Raw genomic sequence first — 24940 nt, forward strand, 5'->3', positions numbered from 1 at the left:
TATTCTCTAACTCCATCCATTTACCTGCAAAAGCCATAATTTTATTCTTCTTTGTGGCTGAATAATATTCCACTGTGTATATAGACCACAGTTTCTTTATCCAATCATCTATTAAATGGCATCTAGGTTGGTTCCACAATCTGGCTATTGTGAATTGAGCAGCTATGAACATTGATGTGGCTGCATCACTGTAGTATGCTGATTTTAAGTCCTTTGGGTATAGGCCAAGGAGTGGGATAGTTGGGTCAAATGGTGCACCAATTTGCAACCCCACCAGCAAAGTACGAGTGTACCTTTTTCCTCACATCCTCGCCAACACCTATTGTTGTTTGTATTCTTGATAACAGACATTCTAATTGGGGTGAGATGCAATCTTAGTGTAGTTTTGATTTGCATTTCTCTTATTACTAGAGATGTTGAACATTTTTTCATGTATCTTGATTGCTTGTAGATCTTCTGTGAAGTGTGTGTGCTCATTTCTTTAACCCATTTGTTGATTGGGTTATTTGTATTCTTGGAGTAAAGTTTTTTGAGTTCTTTATAGATTCTGGAGATTAGTGCTCTATCTGACATGCATGTGGCAAAGATTATCTTTCACTCTGTAGGCTCTCTCTTCACATTGCTGATTGTTTCCTTTGTTGAGAAAAAGCTTTGTAGTTTGAATCTGTCCCATTTATTGATTCCTGCTTTTATTTTTTGTGCTTTGGGAGTCATGTTAAGGAAGTCTGGTCCTAAGCCAACATGATGAAGATTTGGACCTACTTTTTCTTCTATTAGATGCAGGGTCTCTGGTCTAATTCATAGTCCTTGATTCATTTTGAGCTGAGTTTTGTGCAAGGTGAGAGATAGGGGTTTAGTTTCATTTCGCTGCATAAGGATTTCCAGTTTTTCCAGCACCATTTGTTGAAGAGGCTATCTTTTCTCCATTGTATGTTTTTGGTACCTTCGTCTAGTAGAACAGTGAGTTTGTCTGTGTCTTCTATTCTGTACCATTGGTCTACCTGTCTATTTTGGTGCCAATGCCATGACATGATTCTATATTTAGAGGAGCCAAAAAATTCTACCAGAAAACTTCTAGAACTCATAAATGAATTCAGCAAAGTAGCAGGATATAAAATCAACACACATAAATCTAATGCATTTTTATTCATAAGTGATGAATCCTCTGAAAGAGAAATTAGGGAAACTATCCCCATTCAAAATATCCTCAAAAAAAAAAAAAACTTGGGAACAATCTAACAAAAGAGGTGAAAGACCTCTACAATGAGAACTACAGAACACTAAAGAAAGAAATTAAAGAAAACCTTAGAAGATGGAAAGATCTCCCATGATCTTGGACAGGCAGAATTAATATTGTCAAAATGACCATTCTACCAAATGCGTTATATAGATTCAATGCAATTCCAATTAAAATCCCAATGACATACCTCATAGAAATAGAGCAAGCAATCATGAAATTCATTTGGAAGAATAAGAGACTCAGAATAGTCAAAGCAATCCTGGGCAGGAAGAGCTAAGCAGGGGGTATCACAATACCAGACCTTCAACTATGCTACAGAGCAATAGTAACAAAAAGAATTAAGATTTACAATGAGCTGAGAAGCACTGGGAGGATTCCGAGCAAAGGATGTAAGGCAGCGAGGGTGGAAGTAGGAAGATCAACTGTGAAGGGGGCTACCACAAATCAGTAACCAAGTGGAAGATGGTGACTTGGGCCAGGCTGGAAGCAAAGGTAGGGCAGGAAAGGGCTGGGTGTGGACACAGCCTGCAGGTTCAACCAAGAGGTTGCTCGTGGAATAGATGTGGAGTTTAGGAGGAAGTGGGAAGGCCAAGGAGGATGGTGATGTTTCCCTACACATGGAGCATGTTTGGGGGTGTTAGGATCTCCTTTTGGACATCCTATTTGCAAGAAATATGTTAGACATCAAGTGGAAGATGCTGAGCAGGCATTTTGGTACCTAGGACTGAAGTTCAGGGATGAGCTCCTATTGGAGACAGAAATTTAGAACTTGCCTAGTTTATCTCAGGAATGAGTTCAGATAGAGGAGAAGAATTTCAAAGACTGAATCCTGGGGCTCTCTAATGTTAAAAGGTTGGAAAGGAGGAGGAAGGAAGCAGAGAAGGAGTGCCCAGTGAGGTAAGAACAGAGGATGGAATGGGAGCATCCAGAGTCCAGAAGAAGAAAATGTCTATAGAACAAGGGAGTACAAAAGACTTGAATAGGTATTTTACAAAAGAAGTGAAGGGTATTTATTAACCACCTAGGAAGTGAAATACAAACCACAAAGAAATGTGACTACTCATTCAACAGAATGGCTAAAATAAAAGTTGACTATAACAAGAGTAGACGAGGAGGCAGAGCAACCAGAACTCTCACACAGTGCTGGTAAGGGTGTAAGATGGTAAAATCTCTATGGAAAAATCTCTCTGCTTATTTCCTCAGGAAGCCAATTAGATTCTTACCAAAGCATTTGAGAGATTTCCCCACAGATAAGACCATGAAAGCCAGCTCAGAAGGTATGCTCAGCACCAGCTCAGTCACCTATTGTGTAAACTCAGTCCTGTTAACCTTTGTGAGTCTTGAGCCTTAACCCTTCCAAGTCTTTGTTTCCTCATCTATGCACTGGGAATCAAAGAGTCGATGTCACAGGGCTGTGGTGAGATAAAACATCTAGCACAGTGTTTGAGAAACACTCAATCCAAGCCCTCTCCTTCCCTCCCAGACCAGTCAGTGAGGACACTTCTGTCCAGAGAGAGTCATACCTGACCCCAACCTTGCTGCAAGGGCATGCAGGGTCCTTGTCACTGTCACAGTAAGGTTACTAAGTTAGATGACCCAAAGGCAGGGTCTATGGCTGCTATGACATGACAGTGCTCCTTGAATTTTACTATGTATACAGATACCCAAGGGTCTTGTTAAAATGCATGTCCTGATTCAGCAGGTCTGGAGTGGGGCCTGAGACTTTATGTTTCTAACAAGCTCCCAGGAGATGCCAGTGCTGGTTTGTGGTCCATGAGTAGCAAGGCTAAAAGTGGCATGATTAAACTTACAAATAACACAAAAGACCAATAAACTCAAACAGAAGAAATGCAACAAAAGTAAATGTAGTTGTGCTGTGGCTACCATGCAAACAAAAAAATATTGTGTTTAGATTCAAGGCAATAAAAACTATCTGCAGAACTCACTGGATCATAGTTCAGACCTGGGCTCTGCATTCTAAAAAGGAAAACTGGAGATAAATAAACAGATCCGTGAAGAAGGGACTAGAAATGGCAAAGACCAGATAGTCAGAAGGACAGTGGGACTAGACTTGGCCTTTCTTCCATGGATCAGCCTGAGTAAGGAACTACAGCAATCCCCTTGAGATCCAAAATCTAAATACAGTAATGTCATTGAAATGACTTCTTCTTGTGAAAATTAGAAATGGACATTAGTGAAGACAAGATGGACAGATGAGTATCGTGTCTAATTTATCAGGGTCTGACATCAATTGAAGAGAGTGAACTTGTGGACCAGGGCAGACCTAGGTCACATCCCCTGCTAGGTCACACCACGTGCTCTGCTATACCTGACTGTGGCCAGTTCAGATTTCCTCAACAGGTATTTAGGAGGACAACTTCAAAAGATCCTAAATGCAGTAATGCAGAGCCTGAAAGCACTTTAGTAAAGCATAATAATATAGCAACTGTGCTTGTCATTTGCCTTTGGCCTTTGACCATTCTATGTCTCACCCCCATTCTGTGCATCTCAGAGGGACTGTCTCTCCCAGGTCTCTGCTGTGACTGACTCTGCTGGTGCTTCCTAGTGGCCACTCTTCCCTTCCTACCAATAAGCAAAAAGCTGACCCTGTGTGGCAACATGCCCAGCTAAGAAAATTCATCTGTCAGCCTCCCTTGCAGCTAGGGCTTGCCATGTTCTCATTGGGGTTCTGCCCAACAAGATGCTCAAGGAAAATGCCAAGCAGAACTTCAGGATGGTTCTTTAAAAGGGGACAGACTTCCTCAGGAAACTTGGAATGGAACCACCATTTGACCCAGTTTTCCCACTCTTTGGCTTATACCCAAGGGACTTAATATCAAAATACTACAGTGACACAGTCACATCAATGTTCATAGCTGCTCAATTCACAATAGCTAAACTATGGAACCAACCTATATGCCCTTCAACAGATGAATGGATAAAGAGAATGTGGCATATATATACAATAGACTATTACTCAGCTTTAAAGAAGAATGCAATTCTGGCATTTGCTGCTAAATGGATGGAGTTAGAGAATATCATGCTAAGTGAAATAAGCCAATCCCAAAAAACCAAAGGTCAAAGTTTTCTCCAATATGTGAAAACTAATACACAATAAGGCAGGGGATTGAGTGGGGTGGGATTACGGAAGAATAGAGTTAGTTTATACTAGGTAGATGGGAGTGACGGGAGGGGAAGGGGCGTGGGGGAAGGAATGAGTGCAGTGAAACAGACATTATTACCTCACGTACATATATGACTGCATGACCCATGTGATCCTGCAATATGTATAGTCAGAAAAATGAGAGAATACACTTCATTTATGTATGATCTATCAAAATATATAAATGCATTCTACTGTCATGTACAACTAATTAGAACAAATAAAAGTTAAAAATTTTTTTTTTTTAAAAAGGGGGACAGCTCTTTTGCCCTTTGTCCTCCCTCTTTATCCTGCCTGGAATGCAGCTGCATGTCGGAAGTGGAAACTAAGACATGACACTCATAAACGTGAAAGCCCACATGAAGATAGGCTGAGGAGAGAGAGAGAAGAAACTGGGTTCCTGATGCAGTTACTTACCAGTCCTGAAATGCCCAGTTCTCCATTTATTATCAAAAAAGAAAAATCAAAATCTCATTAGAATCAGCTGCTATTGGTTTTTGTTACATGCAGCCAAACATGTTGCCAACTGATTTTCAAAACCCACTTGCTTCAAAGAGCAGAATGGTTATATTCACTAGTTATCCTCAGATGCCCGAGTGAGAACCACAGCAGCAGACATCACAGCGCACACGGTCCAGGAAACCCTAAGCTATCTGTAAGTCTGGTCTTAACAGGATGGATTGACAGCTCCGGATTACAATGGTCTGCAATTATGCATTCAGGTTCTTTGTTAAATTCCATGGGTGACTATAAATGTCAAATCCCTAAATCAGATGCTGGCATAAATACCCTGTGTCCAACTGACACTCATTCTCACACGTGCCTGTAACAGACCCTTCAGAACAGGGAGGAAATCATTCGACAGTAAACCTACTACAGCAAACATTTCCAGTGTTTTACTTATATCCTCTCGGGTCCCCTTTGGGTGACCACCCTCTGGCTTCGGGTTGCCTCTGCTTCCAAGAGCCAGCACTATGGGTCACCTTTGGAGACCTTCCCTTGGCTCCTGCAGCTACCCTGTGGGGGTTGGAAATTATCAGGTACTTTTATTCTCCCTAGGTGACTCTTAACCAATGCCTGCTACTTGTGAAAGAATAAAAGCCAAGCTCCCTGGTCCCGAGATGGGACAATGCCAGTATGGAGCTCAGTGCAGGATGAAGCTCTGAGGGACTCTGCCCGAGATTGTACCTGCCCTGTCCTGCTTCACCCCGCCCACTGCTCGTCTCCCTTGGGAACATGCCCTTCACAAACCACCAGCACTTGGATCTTCATCCCAGCATCTGCTCCAGGGAAACAGCCAAGTCCTTGATATTTGGAGTTGTCTTTTATTTGCTGGCTACTTTCATGGCTCTCTTTTTAAGAGATACTCTGTTGCTTCATGAAAAAGGTTTAAAACCCAGGACTCCCCTTCTCCCTTAAAAGAAGAAATTATTAAATTGTTGTTTTGCAGTTCACTGCAGGGGAAAACCCAGAGGTTTAACATACACTTTCTAAATACCTCTCGAAAATTTGCCCAAGTTGCGTGGCTCTGGGAAATGTTCTTAATTGAGCCTTGTCACAGCGACGGCTCTGTTGATGTTTCTCAAGCAAAATGTAACCTTCCTTTTGAACGCCGTGAATACACAAATGAAGCTTTTCATACACACAGAAACTGAGCCCTGCCATGGAACACTGAGGCCACTCTGTGACTTGAAATGGACATCTGGGCTTCTCTTCCACTTCCTCACTGCCAACTACCACCGGAAGAGCCCACGCTCTCTCTCCGGGCTAGGATCTCTCTGACTGTTGGGACAGGGAAACAACAACAACAACAAAAATCCAAACACACGCACATGCGCAAACACAAGGGCCACAGGTAAAAATCCAGCTGAGCAATTACAAACCTGGCCTTGGTACTTGCTCCCCACCACCTTCTCTAGTCCTCTTAAGGGACAAAGGCCAGGGCCTGCAGAGCAACTTGAACACTAAAGGGTCTAGAGAGAAAACGGGATTTGCTTTTGATGAGGGATGGAAAGGCCAATATTGCAAGAAAGGAGCCGGGTCTGTGCTGGAGCTCAACTGGGCTGAGAGCCAGGTGAGGGGTTTTTGCCTGGCATTATGCAGGAAGTTCAAGGTAAAGTCACTGGGGGTTTGGGGCACCAGATTAAAGATGGGAGAGGGGCGGAAAAGACTTATTATTTACTGAGTATAGATATCCACCCTCAGGGCTCTCTTACAAGGGCAAGCAGCAAATTCATTCATCATCTTAAAAGTTCATTCATCATCTTAATGGCCGGGCCAAGATGACTATTAAGATCTAAGGGTTGTGTTTTCCTGCAGGCTACTATTAACTTGACAAGAGACACCGGAGAAAGCCCAACACAATGGAAATCAGTTCCTGCCACGAAAGAGAACAGCGAGGCTATTTGTGACCCGCTGCACACTGAAGGATCCTGGTGCACCTCTGCCTTCAAACCACCCCGACTTGCTCTACTCCATTTCCTGGCGGTGCTGTTACATATGGGTTTATTCACAGGCTCAGATGCATAGGTCTCTGGGTGTCATCTTCTGTCTGGGGACAGGCCAGGTCCCTTGAATACAAAGGTATACAGGCATACAAGTCTGTACACCCTTTTTCCTCTCTCCAGATTAGAAAACAGATCCATCTTATCTCCTGGCGCCATCTTGAGTGGTGAGTCTTGAAAGCGAGAAGAGACACCCTTGAAAGGGAACACCCCTTTCTGTGGTGAAGGTAGATATAAACTAGAAGAATCCCTTTACAAGAAAAACAAACTTAACAGTCCTCCATGTCGCCTGTCACCAAAAATTAATATGATAACCTCCAAAACCCAGCTGGGAGGCCCAGTTCAGCTTGGATTTCAAACCACTCACTCCTCCTGAAAAGAGCAAAAATGAGCTTACCTTCTAACATCTGTACACCTCCCACCAGAGACCTGGTCAAGAAGGAAATAAAAGGACACAGCCTCTGTCCCCACCTCAATCTCTCAAGGAGATTAGAAGACGACACTGTTACTCCTCAGCCATATTCAGTAACTACCAGCCAACCAACACCGAGCACGAACTCCATTTCTATGAAGCTTGGAAATGATCTGAGAGTTACAAAATCCACAATAAATGGAGCTGCTGGTTCTCCCTGCGGAAACCACGATCCTCCTCCCTCCCTCGCCCCTTTCTCCCACTGGTCCCAGTGCTGATTCTCACCTTCCGATCTCTCTGGTTCTGCGTATGTCACCGCCACTGCCCGGCATCATGAGGGAGTCTCATGCTGCACATGGCTCAGTTCAAACCTGGAAGTACAATGTCTCCTGAAGGTGCCTCACCTTTGCACCAGGATAAGGTTGAAAGTTGAACCATCGTAAGTCGGAGACCACCTGTGTCCCTTCTGAATAAGTGAACAAGCTCTCCAGTGCGGACTTTGATGTGAAGGGAGTCAGGGCCTACCACGTAAGTATGCTTCATGTGCCTAGCTTGCTGTCACCTCCTTTAACTCCTCAGAAAAATCTTTCTAGAAAAAGACAGACAGATCCTTGTCCCAAGGTCACGCTGATGACAGACACAGGGCTGGAACTTCCTTTGCATCTGCTGGTGGCCAGAGTCACACATTCCCTCCACTACATTCTGGAAGTCTATTCCTTACTTCTAACTACTTCTAAAATCCAAATGTCAGCTTAGCTGCTTCTTACCATCGCTGCAAAGTACAAATATTCCAGCCTCCTGTGGTTTTCAAAACATCATTAGCTTTAAAAATTCCACGGACGTTACATTTGGGTTGAACCCCTCCAGGTTCCTCCCCCTCCCAGACACACACTCACACCTGAAGCCCCCAAATTCCAATCCTTTCGGCGAGCTTATCTACTGCCAAGGGAAGGACACAAGACACAACAAGGCTGCGGACAGACTTAAGTTCTACCAGAAATGCAGATCCACGGGACAGCCAGGCGGGAGAGAGAATGGACCAGAACATATGGGAAACAGCTAAGCTGGAGGTCACAGGCTGGTGGCCCACAGGCTGGATGTGGTCAGCGGACATGTTTTGTTTGGCTCAAACAATGTTCAGAAGATATTTTAATTAGCTGCCAGAGTCATGAGGCTTCACATAAAAATGTGGATTTCTAGTTTTTCTTTTTTTGGAAAACAGGGCCTGGCAGCGTCCTCACTCCTACCTGTGATGCTCGGGTACTGCCAGGAGTCTGAGCCCTCGTTTCCCCACAGCCTCCACCTCTTCCCTCTGTCCCACACCTGGTCCTCCTCCCCTGTTTACATACCTGTCTGGCCCCACCCCTGCAGACGGTGAGGTGTGCACCACTAGCTCCAGCACTGGAACCCCAGCGGGGTTCTACCAGGACAGCTTGCAACTTCTAGGAGCCTAGAAAGTGCGATGCTCACTAGCAGATGCTGATGAGCACTGGCCGCAGGGCTTGTGCCTTTCAGAGTGTCCCAGCCGACTCTTGATGGCGTTGTATGTAAATCCCATGGCTCCCTCACCCCCAAGGTATGCATGGTACACTCTTTCCAGAGCTTCACTACAGGATTAACCCAACTGCCCACTTGGGTAGCTGGTTTAACAGCTATTTTTGTGGGGAGCAGATACCAGGGATTGAACTCAGGGGCACTTGACCACTGAGCCACATCCCTAGTCCTATTTTGTATTTTATTTAGAGACAGGGTCTCACTGAGTTGCTTAGTGCCTCGCTTTTGCAGAGGCTGGCTTTGAACTCACGATCCTCCTGCCTCAGCCTCCTGAGCCCCTGGGATTATAGGTGTGCACCACCGTGCCTGGCGACAGCTCACTTGTGATTCACTGCCTCCACGTGTCTACATCACCTCTCCTCCCACCCCACCTTGTTTCCTGCATCTCCCAAATAAACCACCAGCCTTCAGTTCCTTGTCTGCAGGTCAGCATCTCACACTGTGTGGAAGAGCCAGGTCCCAGAGCCTGATCCTGTCATTCTCCCTTCTCTCTGGGTACAGCCTTCTCTGGAACTCTTCAGCAAATGGCTGCATCCCCTCAAGGTTCCCCAAATTGAGCTGGGAGCCCTCTTGCACCTGGATTAAAACTTGTACTTTCAGGCCTATGTGTGGCTCCATGTGGGTCATGGAACGGGTCCTAGCATGTGTGTGTGTGCATGAAACCAGTCCCTTGTTATGTGATTATGGTTTGGATCTTCAATGTCCCCCCAAAAGCTCAAGTGTTGAAGGCTTGGTCCCCAATGCAGCCATGTTCAAACATGGGGCCTTTAGGAGGTACTGGATCATGAGGGTTCTGACCTCACTAGATTAATGCATTTATGGATTCCTAGCTCAATGGGCAATAGGGAGGTGGTAGAAATTTTAGGAGACGAGGCCTCATTGGAGGAAGTAGGAGTTATGGTTTAGATATGAGGTGTCTCCCAAAAGCTTATGTGCGAGACAATGCAAGAGTTTTTCAAGGTGAGATGATTAGATTATGAGAGTTGTAATCTTATCAGTGGATTAGGCAGGTAGTAGGCAGACAGGGGCTGGAGGAAGTAGATCATGGGGATGTGCCTTTGGGGATTATATTTTATCCCTGGTGAATGGCACTCTCGTCTGCTTCCTGGTGGCCATGTCCTGAGCTGCTTTTCTCCACACAGCCTTCCGCCATGATGTTCTGCCTCACCTAGGGCCCAGAGCTATGGAGTCCACAGGCTATGGGCAGAACCTCTGAAACCACGAGCCAAAATAAACTTTTCCTCCTAATTGTTCTTAGGTCCTTTGGTCAGAGTGATGAAAATTTGACTAAAAGAGTACGTCACAGAGTTGTGTCCTAGAAAGGTCTATTTTCAAAGGTCACCTCATCTCTCTCTGCTTTCTGGCCACCATGAGGTAGGCAGGTTGGCACTGGAGCCAGTGGCTCCAGTGCACACTCCCCACCATGATGCTGACTCACCACAGGCCCAGAAACAAGGGAGCCAAGTGCTCATGGACTGAAAGCTTTGAAATTTGTAAAACTATATCCTTTTCCTTAAGTTATCTCAGGTATTTTGTCACAGTGCTGGAAAGCTGACTGACACATCCTCAGTCCCTCTCCCACCCTCAGCCCCTTACAGTCACAGGAGGGGAGGAGTCCTAACTGCCAACCCTAGAACTGCAGCCATCATTATTCCTAAAATGTTCAGATGTCACCCTGCTGTCAGGAATGTTACCGGCCCTTTGTCCACAGGGCAGCTTCTTTCTACCAGCTACATCCTGCTGGGCCATTGCGCCTCCTCTGCTCTCACTCCTTCCTGATGCGGCCCACTCCCTCATTCACCAGCTAAATGAGCAGGTGGGCCCAGTTCATGCCCGTTCCTCACCATCAGCTCCACTCATCTCAGCTCCCTCTGAGGCGCATTCATCTCCCTTAAGCATTTATCCGGGGATTTTTCCCAAGATGGGGCTATTTACAGAAATGGCTTATTTCACCTTGCCACACATCTGGGCTCCAAAGCAACCTTTCAGCACCTCTGTAGGACAGTTGGCATCTCATACCTTAATTACTTGCTGACATGCCTTTGGCCCCATGAGTCTGTGAGCTCCCTGGGAACAGGGACTAGATCTGACACATCCTTTTGACTCCTAGTGCTGGTCTAGTTCCTGGTGATTAGCAGGTACTCAGTAACTGTGGTCCAAAGATATTCCTGTTCCAGAGAGGTTAGAAGAGCCAAGGCCCTGGGTGTCAAGCAGCACCACAGCAAGGACAAAATCTAGACTTTACCTTGACTAAAGTGTTGCAAGGCACCATGCACATCCCATTTGGTAGAGTTGGGCCCTGGCTGTTGCTCACAAAGAACCCATGAGAACAGCGACCCTGTTCAATGGGATGTGCAATGTGGTGGTCATCTATTCTTCCTTGGTCTCCCTTTTAACTGTACACTCTTCATCAACCCTGGGAGCTCCCTCTCACTGTTCCCAGAGGTGACCCCAGGAATAATGCCACTCTGTGGTGAGGCCTTCCCAAGGACCTCCCTGTTTCTTGTCTGGCAGGGAACATGGTGTACTGGGGCTGCTCCTTCCTTGGCTGCTGTGAATTCCCCCCCGAGCTATGTTGGCATAGCACATATCCATTAATCAGCAGGGCAGCCACCAATAAATTAACTAAATGAGCAGTGTGTTTTCAAGTTAGCTTTATTTAGGTGAGAGAAAGTCAGCAGATGGTCATTCATGTATACCCCCACATATTTATAAACAACATCCCCGTCAACAACAACAAAAAAATAATCCAGCATAAATCTATGAAAGCAGCCCTGCATTGGGAGAGGAGAGAAAAACCCATTTCAGGGGTTGTTATAGTTTGGATCTGGAGTGACCCGCCAAGGATTACATGCTTTGTCCCCAGCCTGTGGTGCTGCTGAAAATTGGTGGAACTTTTGGGAAGTAGTGCCTACTGAAAGGAAGTTAGGCGATTGGGGGTGTGCCCTTGAGGGGGATCTTGGGAGGCTGGTCTCTTCATCTCTCTCTGCTGCTTGGCCTCTATGAGGTAAGCAGCTCTGTCCCACACACTCCCTGCCACCATGTGCTGCCTCGCCACAGGCCCCCAAACAATGGAGCCAACCAACTCCGGGCCGAAATCAAAATAAACCTTTCTTCTTCTAAGTTGATTTTTCTTAGATATTTTCTGAGATATTTGTCATAGCAATGGAAATCTGACTAATACAAGTTGGTTTTGGTGGTGTTGTTTAGTCAGTCTCAGAAGCTAATATGTCATCTATTGACTGCAGTGACAGAGAAGACTGGAGATCTTGAAGACCTGTGTTCGGAGTTCCTCTATGACTTTGGACAAGAGTAATAACCCTCTAACCACCCACCTGCCCAGTTACCTAGGCACCCACATGTTAGAAGACAGGTCTTATGCAGCCAGGTAAGGTGACATCTGAGCTGAGATTTCAGGGAAGAATAGGTCGCTAAACAAAATGGGGGTATTGGAAGTGCCTGGGTAAAAGCATCTTCAGTAATAAATGAGGACTGATTCTGCGTGTACATCCAAGGGGGCATGGTGAGCAACAAGTTTGGGCAGGAAGCAAGCTGGGAAGGTGTAGGTAATACAGGCCTCACAGAAACAGCCAAAGAGTCCAATCCCCACCCTGAAGAATGTGAAGCAGAAGAGGGGATGAAAAGTCATCCTTATCAAATCTGTATTAGATAAATGAGATCAGGGACCCATATTTTTAATTAATTTTTAAATTATATGTTTATTGTAGCAAAATTTTTTTGCATTTGTTTATTACTTTAAATATTTGTAAAAATGTTTTTGTTTCAGTCTGTCTTTACCACACTTTTTATTCAACAACTTTTAAAATTCCCGAGTGGTATACCTGTCTGTAACTATTTTTCAGGAAGTTTTTATGGTGACTGTAGATGCTACCAGTACCTAAAATCAACCAGGGCACTGGCCACCTGAAGTCAGTCCCCTCCAGGTATAAAGTTCCCCACATCTTTCTGCCTCAGTTGCTTCCTGGCCCGGGAAATGTAGGTCATAGTTGGGGAAGGATGGACATTCCCAAGAGTTAATGTCCTTGGAACCATCCTCCATGATGAGTGACAGGAGTAGGTAGATAAAACTCCAGCAGCTTGTCACCCCTGAGGGGAATGATTCTGAGGTGTATTACATGCAGATTCTCAGAGGATCTGCAGAAGACTAAGCTCAAGTTGCTCACAGGGGTCACCTGCTTACCAACACACACTTTTCTGTCTTTTCTCCCTTTGTCGTCTAAGTTCTTCACTCCTGCGCAGCAGCTCCAGAGATCACTCCCTAAATAAACCACCTGCACCTACATCACCGGATCAGCATTCGCTTTGTGGGGAATCCAACCTAGGAGAGCCAAGAGAATATGAATCCTCACGTATCTAACAATCTCTTCATTTTGATGTCACAAAGGAGGGTAAGTCGGCTGGGTTGTAGAATTGTGGATTGCTCTCAGGATTTGGAGGATCGTCATGCCTGTCTGCTTTTCTGGTTGGTCTTGACTCCCAGAGCCATTGCATGTCTCTGCACTGGACTATACTGTTCTAATGTTTGACATTAATGTGATAGAAAAGTTTCTAGAAAACCTTTTTTTCTATTGTTTATAGTGTCATTTTCATGTCGTTAAAATTTAAAATTTCACAAAGCTATGTGTAGACATGAAAGTATTTTTAATATTTGTGTCTGGTATTTGCAGCACCCATTTAAGAAATCGGAGATTCTTCTTTGCTAAGGAATGATGTCTACTCCTGTCTTCTCCTCCAGTTTTCCTGGAATTGTTTGTGCTGATCTTCCAGTTTCTGTCTTCCACATTACAATCGCCACCGTCATCTTTCTTCCTCGGTTTGTTCCTTTTCTCTATATTCTCACAGATCCTCTACAACAAATCAGTTTCCAATGCTTCTGCTCTTTCCTGATGACACACACTTGAATTCTGCCATTGCTTCCTTGGCTTCACTTGAGCAGCTGAGTCACACTTTTCTTAGTTTGTGCATTAGCATCTTTTTGTGGGGCTGTGCTGGTTCTATTAAGTCCGCATATTGTTAAACAGGTTGGGTGAGCCCTCTTGGCTCCCTTCGTTACCCACCTACGTATTATTAGAATCTTACCCTGAGGCCACTTATATACCCGGTTGATCAACCTTTCAGAACAGTCGTCATCATGGGAAGGACATCTCTGTGCCCTGCCATCACTCTCACACTAACCACATCCTAAAGGACCCTTGACGCTTTGTCAACTTTCTGCCAAACTGAAACCTAAGGTTTTCTGTGCTGAAGATTTTACAGGATGCTGGACTTCAACGGCAAAGAGATCAAAATGATATGCTCCCATATTCCCAGGACCAGCTACCAAGGCTAAGGACTTACACCTATCTGAGGTCTCAGAGACATTGTCCTTGACTGACCAGTGTCTCTTTGTCCAGAATGCTTGGGAGGCTACTCCCCACCCCCATCCCATGTCCCTGATGATACAGGGGTAGAAAATGGTGCTGTCCCCTGCAACTTCAAGGGAAGACAAATCTGCTGAGTGACTTACTCTCTTTGGTACTCCCCCGCTTCTTACCAACCCATAGGATGGATCAAGGCTACAGCCTTCCCCTTCCTATCTTGCTTCCTTTACCGCTCTTCTCCTGAGAGCGAGCCTTCAATAAATCACATCCCTGCATCTCTTGCAGGGAGGAAGGACCATGGAAATGTACGTGAAGTCCCTGGTGTGCTGCAGGTGTGCATTAATGCTCCTGCCCACCCCTGAACTAAGGAGATGATCATTTGCTGATGCTAATATCTATAAAAGATGTTCATGGCAATATTATTTTTTAAAGAATAAAAGAACTGGAAATCATTTAAATACCTAATAAGAGGAATTTGTAGATATATCCATTTAGTAAAATATTATTCAGTCTGCAAGCTAATAAAAAACTGGAAATAATCTAAATATGTAATAAGAGAAAAGTGTAGATTATGGTTAGTATATCTATGTGGTAGAATATTATGCAGTCTCCAAGCCAAAAGGGAAAACATAGTGAAGGGAAGCAAAGCAAGATTCAGGAGACTACTTCATTCACAAAATAATATTCTAAGTCCTACATATTGGCAGAAGCCATCTCTGAATTTTCCAGCAACTGGTAAGAGAGAAAAGAGCCTGGTAAGTCACAAAACGGTTTCCAGTGGTAAAGACAAGCCACAGTGCCCAGGAAAGGCACAGCTATTTCTAAGCCTGAGACTGAAGAGAAATGAGAGGAATCCATGCACTGTAATGACCCAGTCACCAACCACCTGCACCCAGTTACCATAGAGACAAGCTTCCCAAGTCTGGCCCCTGAATAACCCCTCCCCCTCAGTTGCCTCCCATCCCACACAGGGAGAAGGCATCAGGACCTGTGCAATCAGGAGTGGTCAGAGGTGCTGGAACCCACAGCTTGCTTGGTTCTCTCTTGACTGGGTTTAACTCAGGATAATGTTTAGGGTGTAGATGGTGGTGGATGGAATCGATGCCCTTCCTACAGTCCTTGATTGCTTTTTTGGCCTCCTCCAACCCAGAAGCTGCTGAGAGCTATTAAGCAGCAGGGGTTTGAGATGACTTCTTGGAAAGTTCTTGGAGTACCGCCATTCTGGGTGGCTCCCTGTGCTTCAGTTGCCCTCTAGGCTGAGGAAGTTTGGCACAGTCTTGTCAAAACAGTTGAGTCTGGCAGGATACGTCCTGAACAGAAGGCTGCTCGCCTGCTCCAGCATACACCTAGGGGCACAAATGGGCTCACTCGGGGTGGGAGGGTTTCCTCAGAAAGTGATTTGGGTCTCATTTTAACACAGAGCCCAGGGCAGCACAGTTCAACTCTGCAAACTCTTTGAAAAGTTGCAAAAATTCCCCTCTGAACAGCCGTCAACAAAGCAAGTGGGTAGAGCAGTCAGCCTGGGTCACTCCCTGCTCCTGCTGTGGTGCCCGTCCCTCTTCCTCTACAAAGCCAGTGCCTGGCAGGGTTCCCTGGGAGACAGAAAATAGCCACTCCTTTTTTTTTTTTTTTCCTTAAGTCACACTTCATACATTTCAATTCATTCAAATAAATTAATCTGCTCTCTAAATCCTCACTCAACTCATGGACACAATTTCATTCCCTCAATGCACTCAAATATGGCAGGAAAAATAAATGTATCAGAGATGACTAATAGAAAACCTCAAGAACATCAGTGGTGATAACAACGATGATAAGCAGTGATCTGTCCTTATTTCTTGTATTTCACAACAATATTGCCTGAAACTGGAATTTTCTACAACATGCATATGCTGGTAATGGTGACTGTACCATCTCAGATAAGGGGCCACATGGGGAGGGTCCACAAGAAAAAGGGATGGGAGACAACGTAAAATACAGACACTTCTCCACGGTATTTATGACTGCCTCTTTGGCTGTACCAACATATTCTCTAAGTTTAGGATGAAGAAAATTCTAATCATTCCAAATGACGTTCTTTATGAGAGAATGCTATTTGTAGAATCATTGCATAGTCCAAGCTGTAAAGAAAGTCGACAAGTGCACTAGGCTCTCTTGGAGGTGTCTCCCTTACCTTCTGCCACATGTTGATGAAGAAGAGCTCCCGGGACACATTGAAGGACACATTGGCGTCATAGGCATCGTCTCCAAGGTTGGAGATGGAGATGTTTAAGGAGATATTCTTCACAGCTCCCAAAGCTAGATATGGGGTTTTCTCATCAACACTACAATGGAAAACAAACCGAAATTAATACTCTGAAGTTTACACTAATATAACCTGAGGCATCAGGGGATAGTTGAGAGCAGGGGGCAGAAACTGTGATAAGAACTACAGGTGCCAGTAACCCCTTTAACCAGTCATGTGTCCTTGGGTAATCAGTTAGCAACCATAGGCCTCTTAGCTTCTTCACCTAAACACTGCCTAACTCAGTAGACTCTTAGGTGGTTCACAGGAAATCCTAGACATCAAACTTGGAAAGCTATGAGTCATTTAATAACCTATATGTGAAATTAATTCATGTAGTTATTTTGGAGCATTTATTATATTCTGGTCACTATGCTGCATCCTAGGGAGACAGGAATGAACCAAACAGAGTTCTTGTAGAGTTCAGGAAACACATACAGAAAGAAGCAAATAAGTACCAGATTGGAGAAGCTTAGCATGAGGAGGATAGAAAGTGCTAGGTTTGGCCAGGCGCGGTGGCACATGCCTGTAATCCCAGTGGCTCAGAAGGCTGAGGCAGGAGCATCACGAGTTCAAAGCCAGCCTCAAAAAAATGAGGTATTAAGCAACTCAGTGAGACCCTGTCTCTAAATAAAAAATGCAAAATAGGGCTGGGAATGTGGTTAAGGGATCGAGTGACCGAGTTCAATCCCCAGTAAGCTTCCCCCCAGCTGCCAAAAAAAAAAAAAAAAAAGTAAGTGCCAGGTTTGGAGGGGGAGTGGGTTGCAATTTTAAAAAATTATGGTCAGAGAAGCCTCAGTCCCGAGGTCACTTCTTAGCAGAAACCTGGAGGAAGAAAGGGAGCAAGATGGGCAGAAATTTGGGGCGTACCAAAGGAAAAGTCCTTAAGGAATATTCTGTGCCTGGAGAGGAGTGAGTAAGGAGCAGAGGGGGAAGAAATGGGCTTAGGGAGGTCAAAGCAGAGGGGCCACTGGGTCCTGCAGGGCCTTGCAGGCCACCATCAGGAGCTCATTCAACTGTGTGCAAGACGGGCAGCCCTGCAGAGTTCCAAGTCCAGGAGTGGCCTGCCTCAGCATCTGTGAGGAGAAGACATGTGCACATGTTGGGCACAGCGTGTGGAGCGGTCAGGGGAGAAGCAGGGAGCCCAGGGAGGAGGCTCCTGCCATGATCCAGGCACGAGCAGATGAGGGCTCAAACCAGGGCGAGGTCGCAGGAAGAGGTCACGTTCTGGAGATGCTTCAAAGGTCACGCCAGCAGATGTTTCTCATGGATTGGACGAGGGGTGTTAGGAAGAGAGAAACCGAAGGTGGCTCCAGGCTCGACAACCAGAAAAGAAGGGCTGTCGTTCAGGGAGAAGGGAGAGACTGGTAGAAAAGACCTGGCAGAGAAAACCCAAACACCGGTTGGATTTTAAAGGCGTCACCAAGGCAGGTGGATGCAGGAGCCAGGAGTTGAAGGAGGCGTCTGCGTTGAAGATCTACCTCAGGGGTGGACCAGATGGGACACCAGGGAACCAGTGTAGGTGAGTAAGAGGTCTCACGGTTAGGGGCTGGAAATAAGCAGCCAGCAAAGGAGACGGAGAAGCTGGGGAGGAAAACCGTGGGAAATGGTTTCTGGGGACCGCGGGAGACAGGTTCCAAGGAAGGAGCAGTCAATTTTGTCACACATGGCAACAGGCGAGAATTACCTGAAGAATCAGAACTGGCCATTGGAATTCACTATCTGGAGGTCACGGGTATAAAGTGCCCAAGTGGAGTCATGGGGCGGGGAGTGTGACCGGAGGTGGACTTCAGATGCGTAGGAGGAGGATAAATGGGAACAGTGAGTATAGACAGATGACCAGATGACTATTTAAAGGAGGGTTTTTTGTTTTTTGTTTCTTTTTCTGTAAAGCGGAACAGAGAAACAGGAGGGTAGCTGGTGGGGGAAGTCAGCTCCTGGGAAATGGTTCTTTTTCTAAAGAGGGGAATTATCATCATATATCTGCAAGCTAATGGGAAGGATCCACCAGAGAGGGAACAATTAATAAAGACAGAACAGGGGTGCTGGTGGGTGCTAGGCTGTGGACACCTAAGTACAGTCTCGTGACCTAAGGGTGGTCACTGGCCCTAAGATGCTGACAGAGGCTCCCGCATGGGAGGGCTGAGCAAAGACACAGGAACCTTGTGAGATCATTGAAGTAGCTGCTTGAAGGGTGAGTGGTTCCCTGCTTCCTGCCCGAGTTGGTTCCCCAGCCTTCCGGCCTCTAATCTGAACTAGCCCAGGTCTTTCCAATAAATTCCTTTTCTGCTTAAATTAACCAGCATGTTTTGGTTGTTTGTAACTATTCATACAGCTAATACAGCATGAAAGAGAACTAGTCGGAGGTTCAGTAGGCTATGATACTTTGAAATACAAATTTTGGGGGAAAGGAATCATCATTTCCCATCCACAGAAAGAGGACCTCACTCTCCTGCCTGGCACGTCAACAAGAATAATATGTACAATGAGAAATCTGATGGCCTGGCTGTGGAAGCAAGAGCTCGGAGGATCCAAACAAGATGTGAAAAATTAACTCAAAGAAGAGTTTCAAATTCTTGAACAGCCTCCAATAAATGAAGACCCTGACCTCAAGCTATTGTGGCAATTATTTATTATTGTTGGCCATTTTAGTTTTAAACAATTGACGAGTTATTTCTGTCCTCCTGTTTGCTTTTTTAAGATTAAAGGAGTAATGGCCAGACCTTGAGTTAGGAGAGTGCGCCAACCTGGGTTTATCTGGAGAGAGAATTGCATGAACACTCACGAGTAGCCAGTCACCTCAGAGTGACCACAGTTCATATGGCATACTAAGCGGAGAGACCATACAGATGAGCAGAGGACCATGGGGTAGGGGTCCCTGCCTTCCAGAGCTGTTGTTCATGTAACCAGTCGGTTTCTATCACGTGCAAATGTCAAGGGGTCAGACCGGGGATGGGTCAACCTCTGCCAATCCCCCACGCTTGGACCTCAGTCACACAGCAAGGTCCTTCCCGGGTTTTTACAGTCAAATGATGCAAACATGGCTCTGCAATGAAGAGAAGCCAGGGCCAAATGTGAACTCAGACATTTCAAAAGAAGCCTCCACATTGTTTTCATTCTTTCTCCAAAAGCTAAAACTCCATGACCCAAACAATATGTTTCTGCTTCCAACGTTATTCTTAGAAATGTAATGGAAACATAACCTGCCAGCCCAGTGCTGGGTGCTATCAAACATGCCACTCTTCTGAAACCTCACAGTAACTGGGACCTGATCTGGGCCCCATTTTCAGAGATGAGGAAATCACCAAGCAGAGAGATGAGGCGACTGGAAAAGGGTTAGTTGTGGCCGAGAACCCTGTGCCTCCCAGGCCTTTGAAGCCCGTTCCTCTACAGTTCCCCTCTGTGGTCACCACATTCACACCTGGCCCATCATGCCCCCAGGAGGCCCTTCCTGTGTCCCTGTCGGGAGAAATAAACCTGTCGTGAGCTCCCCGCCCGTGTGCTTCCATCAGCCCTCCGTGCACTGACTGAGGCTGTGGGCACACATTAACTCCCGTGGCTCTTTGATTAAGGGCTGCCTCTCCCCACCCTGGAACCTCAGCAGGGACCTTCGTCGGATCTTGCTCATCACTGAACTCCCCGAGACAGAAATGGAACACAAAAATTCTCAGGGAATTAAACTGAGAAATCAGAAAGATTTTTCTTCCCTAAATAAATGGGCCCCCATGAAATGTGTGGCAGGCAACCTCTGAGCCTAGACTTTTCATCTTTTGGCAGGACTTCCACAGAGGATGGTCTCTCCTGGGGGTGTCTAACGAAACCCTAGTTGCATGAATCAATGAAGGTCCGTGATAACCCCACAACAGATTATTAGCTCCAGATTCACATTTCCGGAGAAGCAGCTGAGCCCCAGAGAGGGAAGCCCACTTGATGCAGGTCACACAGCCACTCTGGGCATGAGCTGAAGCCAGCGCCAAACTTCCTCAGACACGAAGGCCCATCCAACTAGGGCTCTTAGATAGATGCCGTCTGAGTCAGGAAGGGCTTTGTTAAGAATGTTCTCTTAATGACATCTGAAAAGAACAGGATTCCACGAGGACCAGTCTGACAGCCCTGCCAAAAGATTAAGATGAACAGGCACAGGGGTTTCCTGCCAAACATTCCACGGGTGCTTATTTATTTATTCAAGAACAATCTTTCTGATTCTCAAGGAATTGTATTCTCTGATAAATTTTCCCATTTAATTCTGATTTGTGCAGTCTTTTATGTGGGTCATATTACTTTGTAGATGGATATCATTCGTATATTTTTATATGAAAAGCATCATTAAGAGTCAGTGTAAGATACGATCTGTACTCTTTCTATAGAGTTTATCTTCTGGCACGTGTATACCCTGCTGGAAACACAGGGCTTGCCTTCTATTAAAAATTCTACCCTAATACACCTTTATAGCAACTATTTTTTTTAGCATGTTATTGGATTTAGCATCAATTCATCCATTACTCCAAATGTCAGATGTCACTGGTCATGACTGGTAGCGGTGCAGAGCCCAAGGACCTCTTTAGAACTTGTTCTCTGACCTCATTTTCACCACACATTATGATGACCCAAGTTCCTTAATACATAAATGCAAAACATTTATATATCAGTCATGTTCATGAATCTAGCACAGATTCTGAATCACTAAGGTTTGCTAAAGCAATCCCCCCACCCCCATCTTCTATCCAGATAATTTGTGAAGACTCAGTGGAAGAAACTAAGGTAACTGAATGATGTTTAATCCTTGTTTTTCAATCATTGTTTCTTTTCCCCCATTGGATCATTTAAAAATTTCCTCAAGTATCAAAAATATAAACTGTAACCTTATTTAAATAATGTGTGGTTATAATCTACCTGCCAAAAACATTATACTTTTGCAGCTAGCACAAACCTAGCCTGAATACAAGATGCCAAAGCAAGTGCTGATCAAGTGCATCTGAGTCTACTGTCAATGCCTGACATTGTTACGGATAGTGCAGCTGCCAACGACTGTATTTGATAATGATAATTATAATGACAGACTAGGACAGCAAGCTCATCTGTTGTCCTCCTTTCTTTCCTTCTTCCTCACCTGCTTCCTTCTTAGTCATTAATCCATTCATTCGTTAATTTTAAAAATTAATGCATTATAGTTATTCTGCATTTTGACATATTCATCAATGCATAGGAGTTTGCCCCATTTCAATCCCCAGTACTACCCCCTTCCCTCACCTCAACCATTACATTTTAAAAACTACTTTTTAATGCTTTATGCCCACTTTAAAAAAAACCAAAACCAAAACCAAACCAAAACAAAACAAAAAAACAGAAAAAAAGAGTTGCAAAGGATGTGGAGAAGCTGGAATTCTTGTGTACGGTTAGAGGGAATATAAAAGAGATCAGTCACTTGGAAAACAGTATGAAAGTTCCTCAAAAAATTAAACATAGAATTATCATATGATTCAGCAATTCCAAAAGGAAAAACAGGGACCCAGAGATTTGTATGCATGTGTTCCTAGTAGTGCTGCTCATAACAGCCAAGGGTGGAAGCAAGTCAAGTACCTATGGACAGACACAAAATGTGCTATACACACACACACACACTTTTCTGTATATGGAAAACAAATTTAAAAAGACACTGAAGTAGATTTCGGTCTTTTGTGGGAGCAATGTCACAACTGGGAGCAGCATTTCTCAGGAAGGATTCCAAACAAATCACAGATAGTCCTCAACAATGTGTCATAAAAGTAATGATATAAATCACATATGTAAATTAAACCTGTCATTCAAAATCATAAGCATAGAAGGGAGACCAGTAGAGAAGGGAACCCGGGGGTAAGAGGAGGGGAGGCAAAGGGAATGAAATGGACCAAATTATGTTATGTACATGTATGAATATGGAACCAGAGTCCCACTATGCTGTATAGTTATAATGTATCAATTTTTTTAAAGTTAGAAAAAAAGGGTTTATAAAAAAAAGTAAAAATCATAATACTTTGCATTTTAAAAGAGAGCAGACATCAAAGAATCAGATTCAGAATTTGAGAACTTGAAGGGGGCTCTCCTGGGTCTTCATTCTGCAGGTAAATACAGAGTTAAATTACTTCTTCATGACACTCCACATAGAGGCAGACTCAGGCAGCCCTAACTCTGTTCCAGCATGCCTCCCTCCGTCCCTACTGCTTCAAATGCACGGAAAAATGCAACTCAAATAGTGTAATGCCTGGTGCAGTGGCACACGACTGTAATCCCAGTAGCTCGGGAGGCTGACACAGACGGATCACGAGTTCAAAGCCAGCCTCAGCAACTTAGCTAGCCCTAGGCAACTCAGTGAGATCCTGTCTCTAAATTTTTTTTTTTAAAGGGCTGGGGTGTGGCTCAGTGGGTAAGTGCCCCCGAGTTCAATCCCTGGTACCAAAAAAAAAAAAAAAAAAAAAAAAAATTAATTAATTAAAAAAATAATAATAGCAGCATACACCTTATGTAAAATTTACTTGGCTATCATAAGATTAGAAATGAAACTGCATTTGCTTTCTTAGCATTCAGAATATTTAAAATATGGGAGGTATCATCTACAAAAGCCAACTAAAGTGTTTACTTTTCTTACTGACAACTTTTCTTGAAATTGGAAGGGACACCCAGGATGAGTCGGATGGCTTTAGCAGACCTCATGGGCAATCTCCTCTCTGGGTACTTTATTGACAACTGTCAAGCCTTTTCAATTACTAGAGGTTACCATTACAAACATGAGTAAACCACACAGCTACAATTACTCATCTAATGTCTTCCTAAGAAGAATATGATCACAAAGTACCAAACATACATCGATTGTTACATGAATTATTAAGAAATGGGTGTTAATAAAGCCCCAGGGAAATGGTATGCCTTTACTCCATGGACAAACAGAAACAACATGTATCCCATTTGTTTACAATAAAAAAATAAAAAATAAAAAAAAAATAAAGCCCCAGGGAATGGGCAGGGACTGTCAGGCATCTCCTGAGCGCCTGCTGGTGAGTGAGTTACCTGGGAAATACATCACAAAATTGACAGGAGTTGCCAGAGGAACAGGTACAAAATTAGACCCAAAAGAAAACTCAAGAACTCAAGGGAAGAGTTCACGTAGACTGAAGACAGCATCAGAAGCTCTCCGAGAGAGGTAGGAATTGAGCCACATCTTAAAGAACAAGGAATCTAAGGGCAGGCAGGGAAACAGGAAGTGCATTCCAACAGAGAAAAATAAACAAGAGGATAGAGGCAAGTCAGAAATAATATGGAAAGTAGCAGGAAAAGGAGGCTGTCAGCTTCGAGGTTGGTGAGAGGTAAGCAGAACAGACAGGGTGCACACAGATTCCCTTCAGTCTTGAACGTCAGAGTTTGGGGTTGATTCTTTAGGTCAGTGAACTTACTTGGGATACCTTCAGTCACCAATGCCAGGTACACTGCGAGCAACTTGCTGGTGATAAGGTGTCAAAGTGAGACCATCACAAAAGGTAGTAGGCCACAGTGGGTCACCTCTGTCCCTGGGCCTTCTCTTGCATGCACAGGCTACTTCCATCTACCAGCATTCCCATTTCTTTGCTGGAGGGCTTCTCCCTGCAGTCTAGCAGAGTTTTTAAGATTGGAACCCCTGAAGGCTCTGTGGCAGCCATTTCCCTCGCGTATTGGGTGGGACAATTCTGAAGTCCATGTTCTAGACCTGTACCATTTAATGTGGTAGCCATTAGTCAGATGTGGCATTAAGCACTTAAAATGTGCCTGGTGTACTTGGGTGCCATGACACCCACCTATAATCCCAGTCACTTGGGAATAATCCCAGAGGCAGGTCTATAGGCAGCTGTCCCAAGGACACATTCCTGGTGCCATAGTTTCCGTTTCTACCAATGCTTGCAGTCTACACAGACCCCACAGTCTGGCCAAATATAGGTATGGGTGACCAACCACACCCCAACCCAGGACTGACCATCAGTGGGTAGCATTGGTGAAGTTGTACTAGTTACCTATGGCTGTGGTACAACTGTTCTCACAGGCCCATACTGTCTAGGTTGGTCATTATTTTGAACACTGCCCCTGCCCTAAACTAGTGTGCACTCAGGGTAAGATACAAGATACCCCTTGCCGATTCTGTAGTGTATATGCTTCTGTGCTTCCTCGGGGTGACTCACTCTGTGGAGACTGACTGGGGATCAATTTGAGAAGACAGGGATGGTGTTATGGTTTGGATGTGAAGTATCCCCCAAAAGCTCACATGTGAGACAATGCAGCAAGATTCAGAGGAGAAATGATTGGGTTGTAAGAGTCTTAACCCAATCAGTGAATTAATCCCTGATGGGATTAATTGAAGTGGTAGGGTGTGGCTGGAGGAGGTGGGAATTGGGGTGTGG

General features: G+C 44.8%; 1 protein-coding gene across 1 annotated transcript in view; it reads right to left on the reverse strand.

Moving 5' to 3' along the window:
- Itga9 (integrin subunit alpha 9) overlaps positions 1-24940 on the reverse strand; it is a 322636-nt gene that overhangs the window by 107306 nt on the left and 190390 nt on the right. The window contains exon 18 of the mRNA XM_047531489.1: positions 16428-16578. Coding sequence (XP_047387445.1) covers positions 16428-16578 — 151 coding nt within the window. The remainder of the gene's footprint in view (positions 1-16427; positions 16579-24940) is intronic.

Source organism: Sciurus carolinensis, chromosome 17 (assembly GCF_902686445.1).
Source record: "Sciurus carolinensis chromosome 17, mSciCar1.2, whole genome shotgun sequence".
NCBI classification, from domain to species: Eukaryota; Metazoa; Chordata; class Mammalia; order Rodentia; family Sciuridae; genus Sciurus; species Sciurus carolinensis.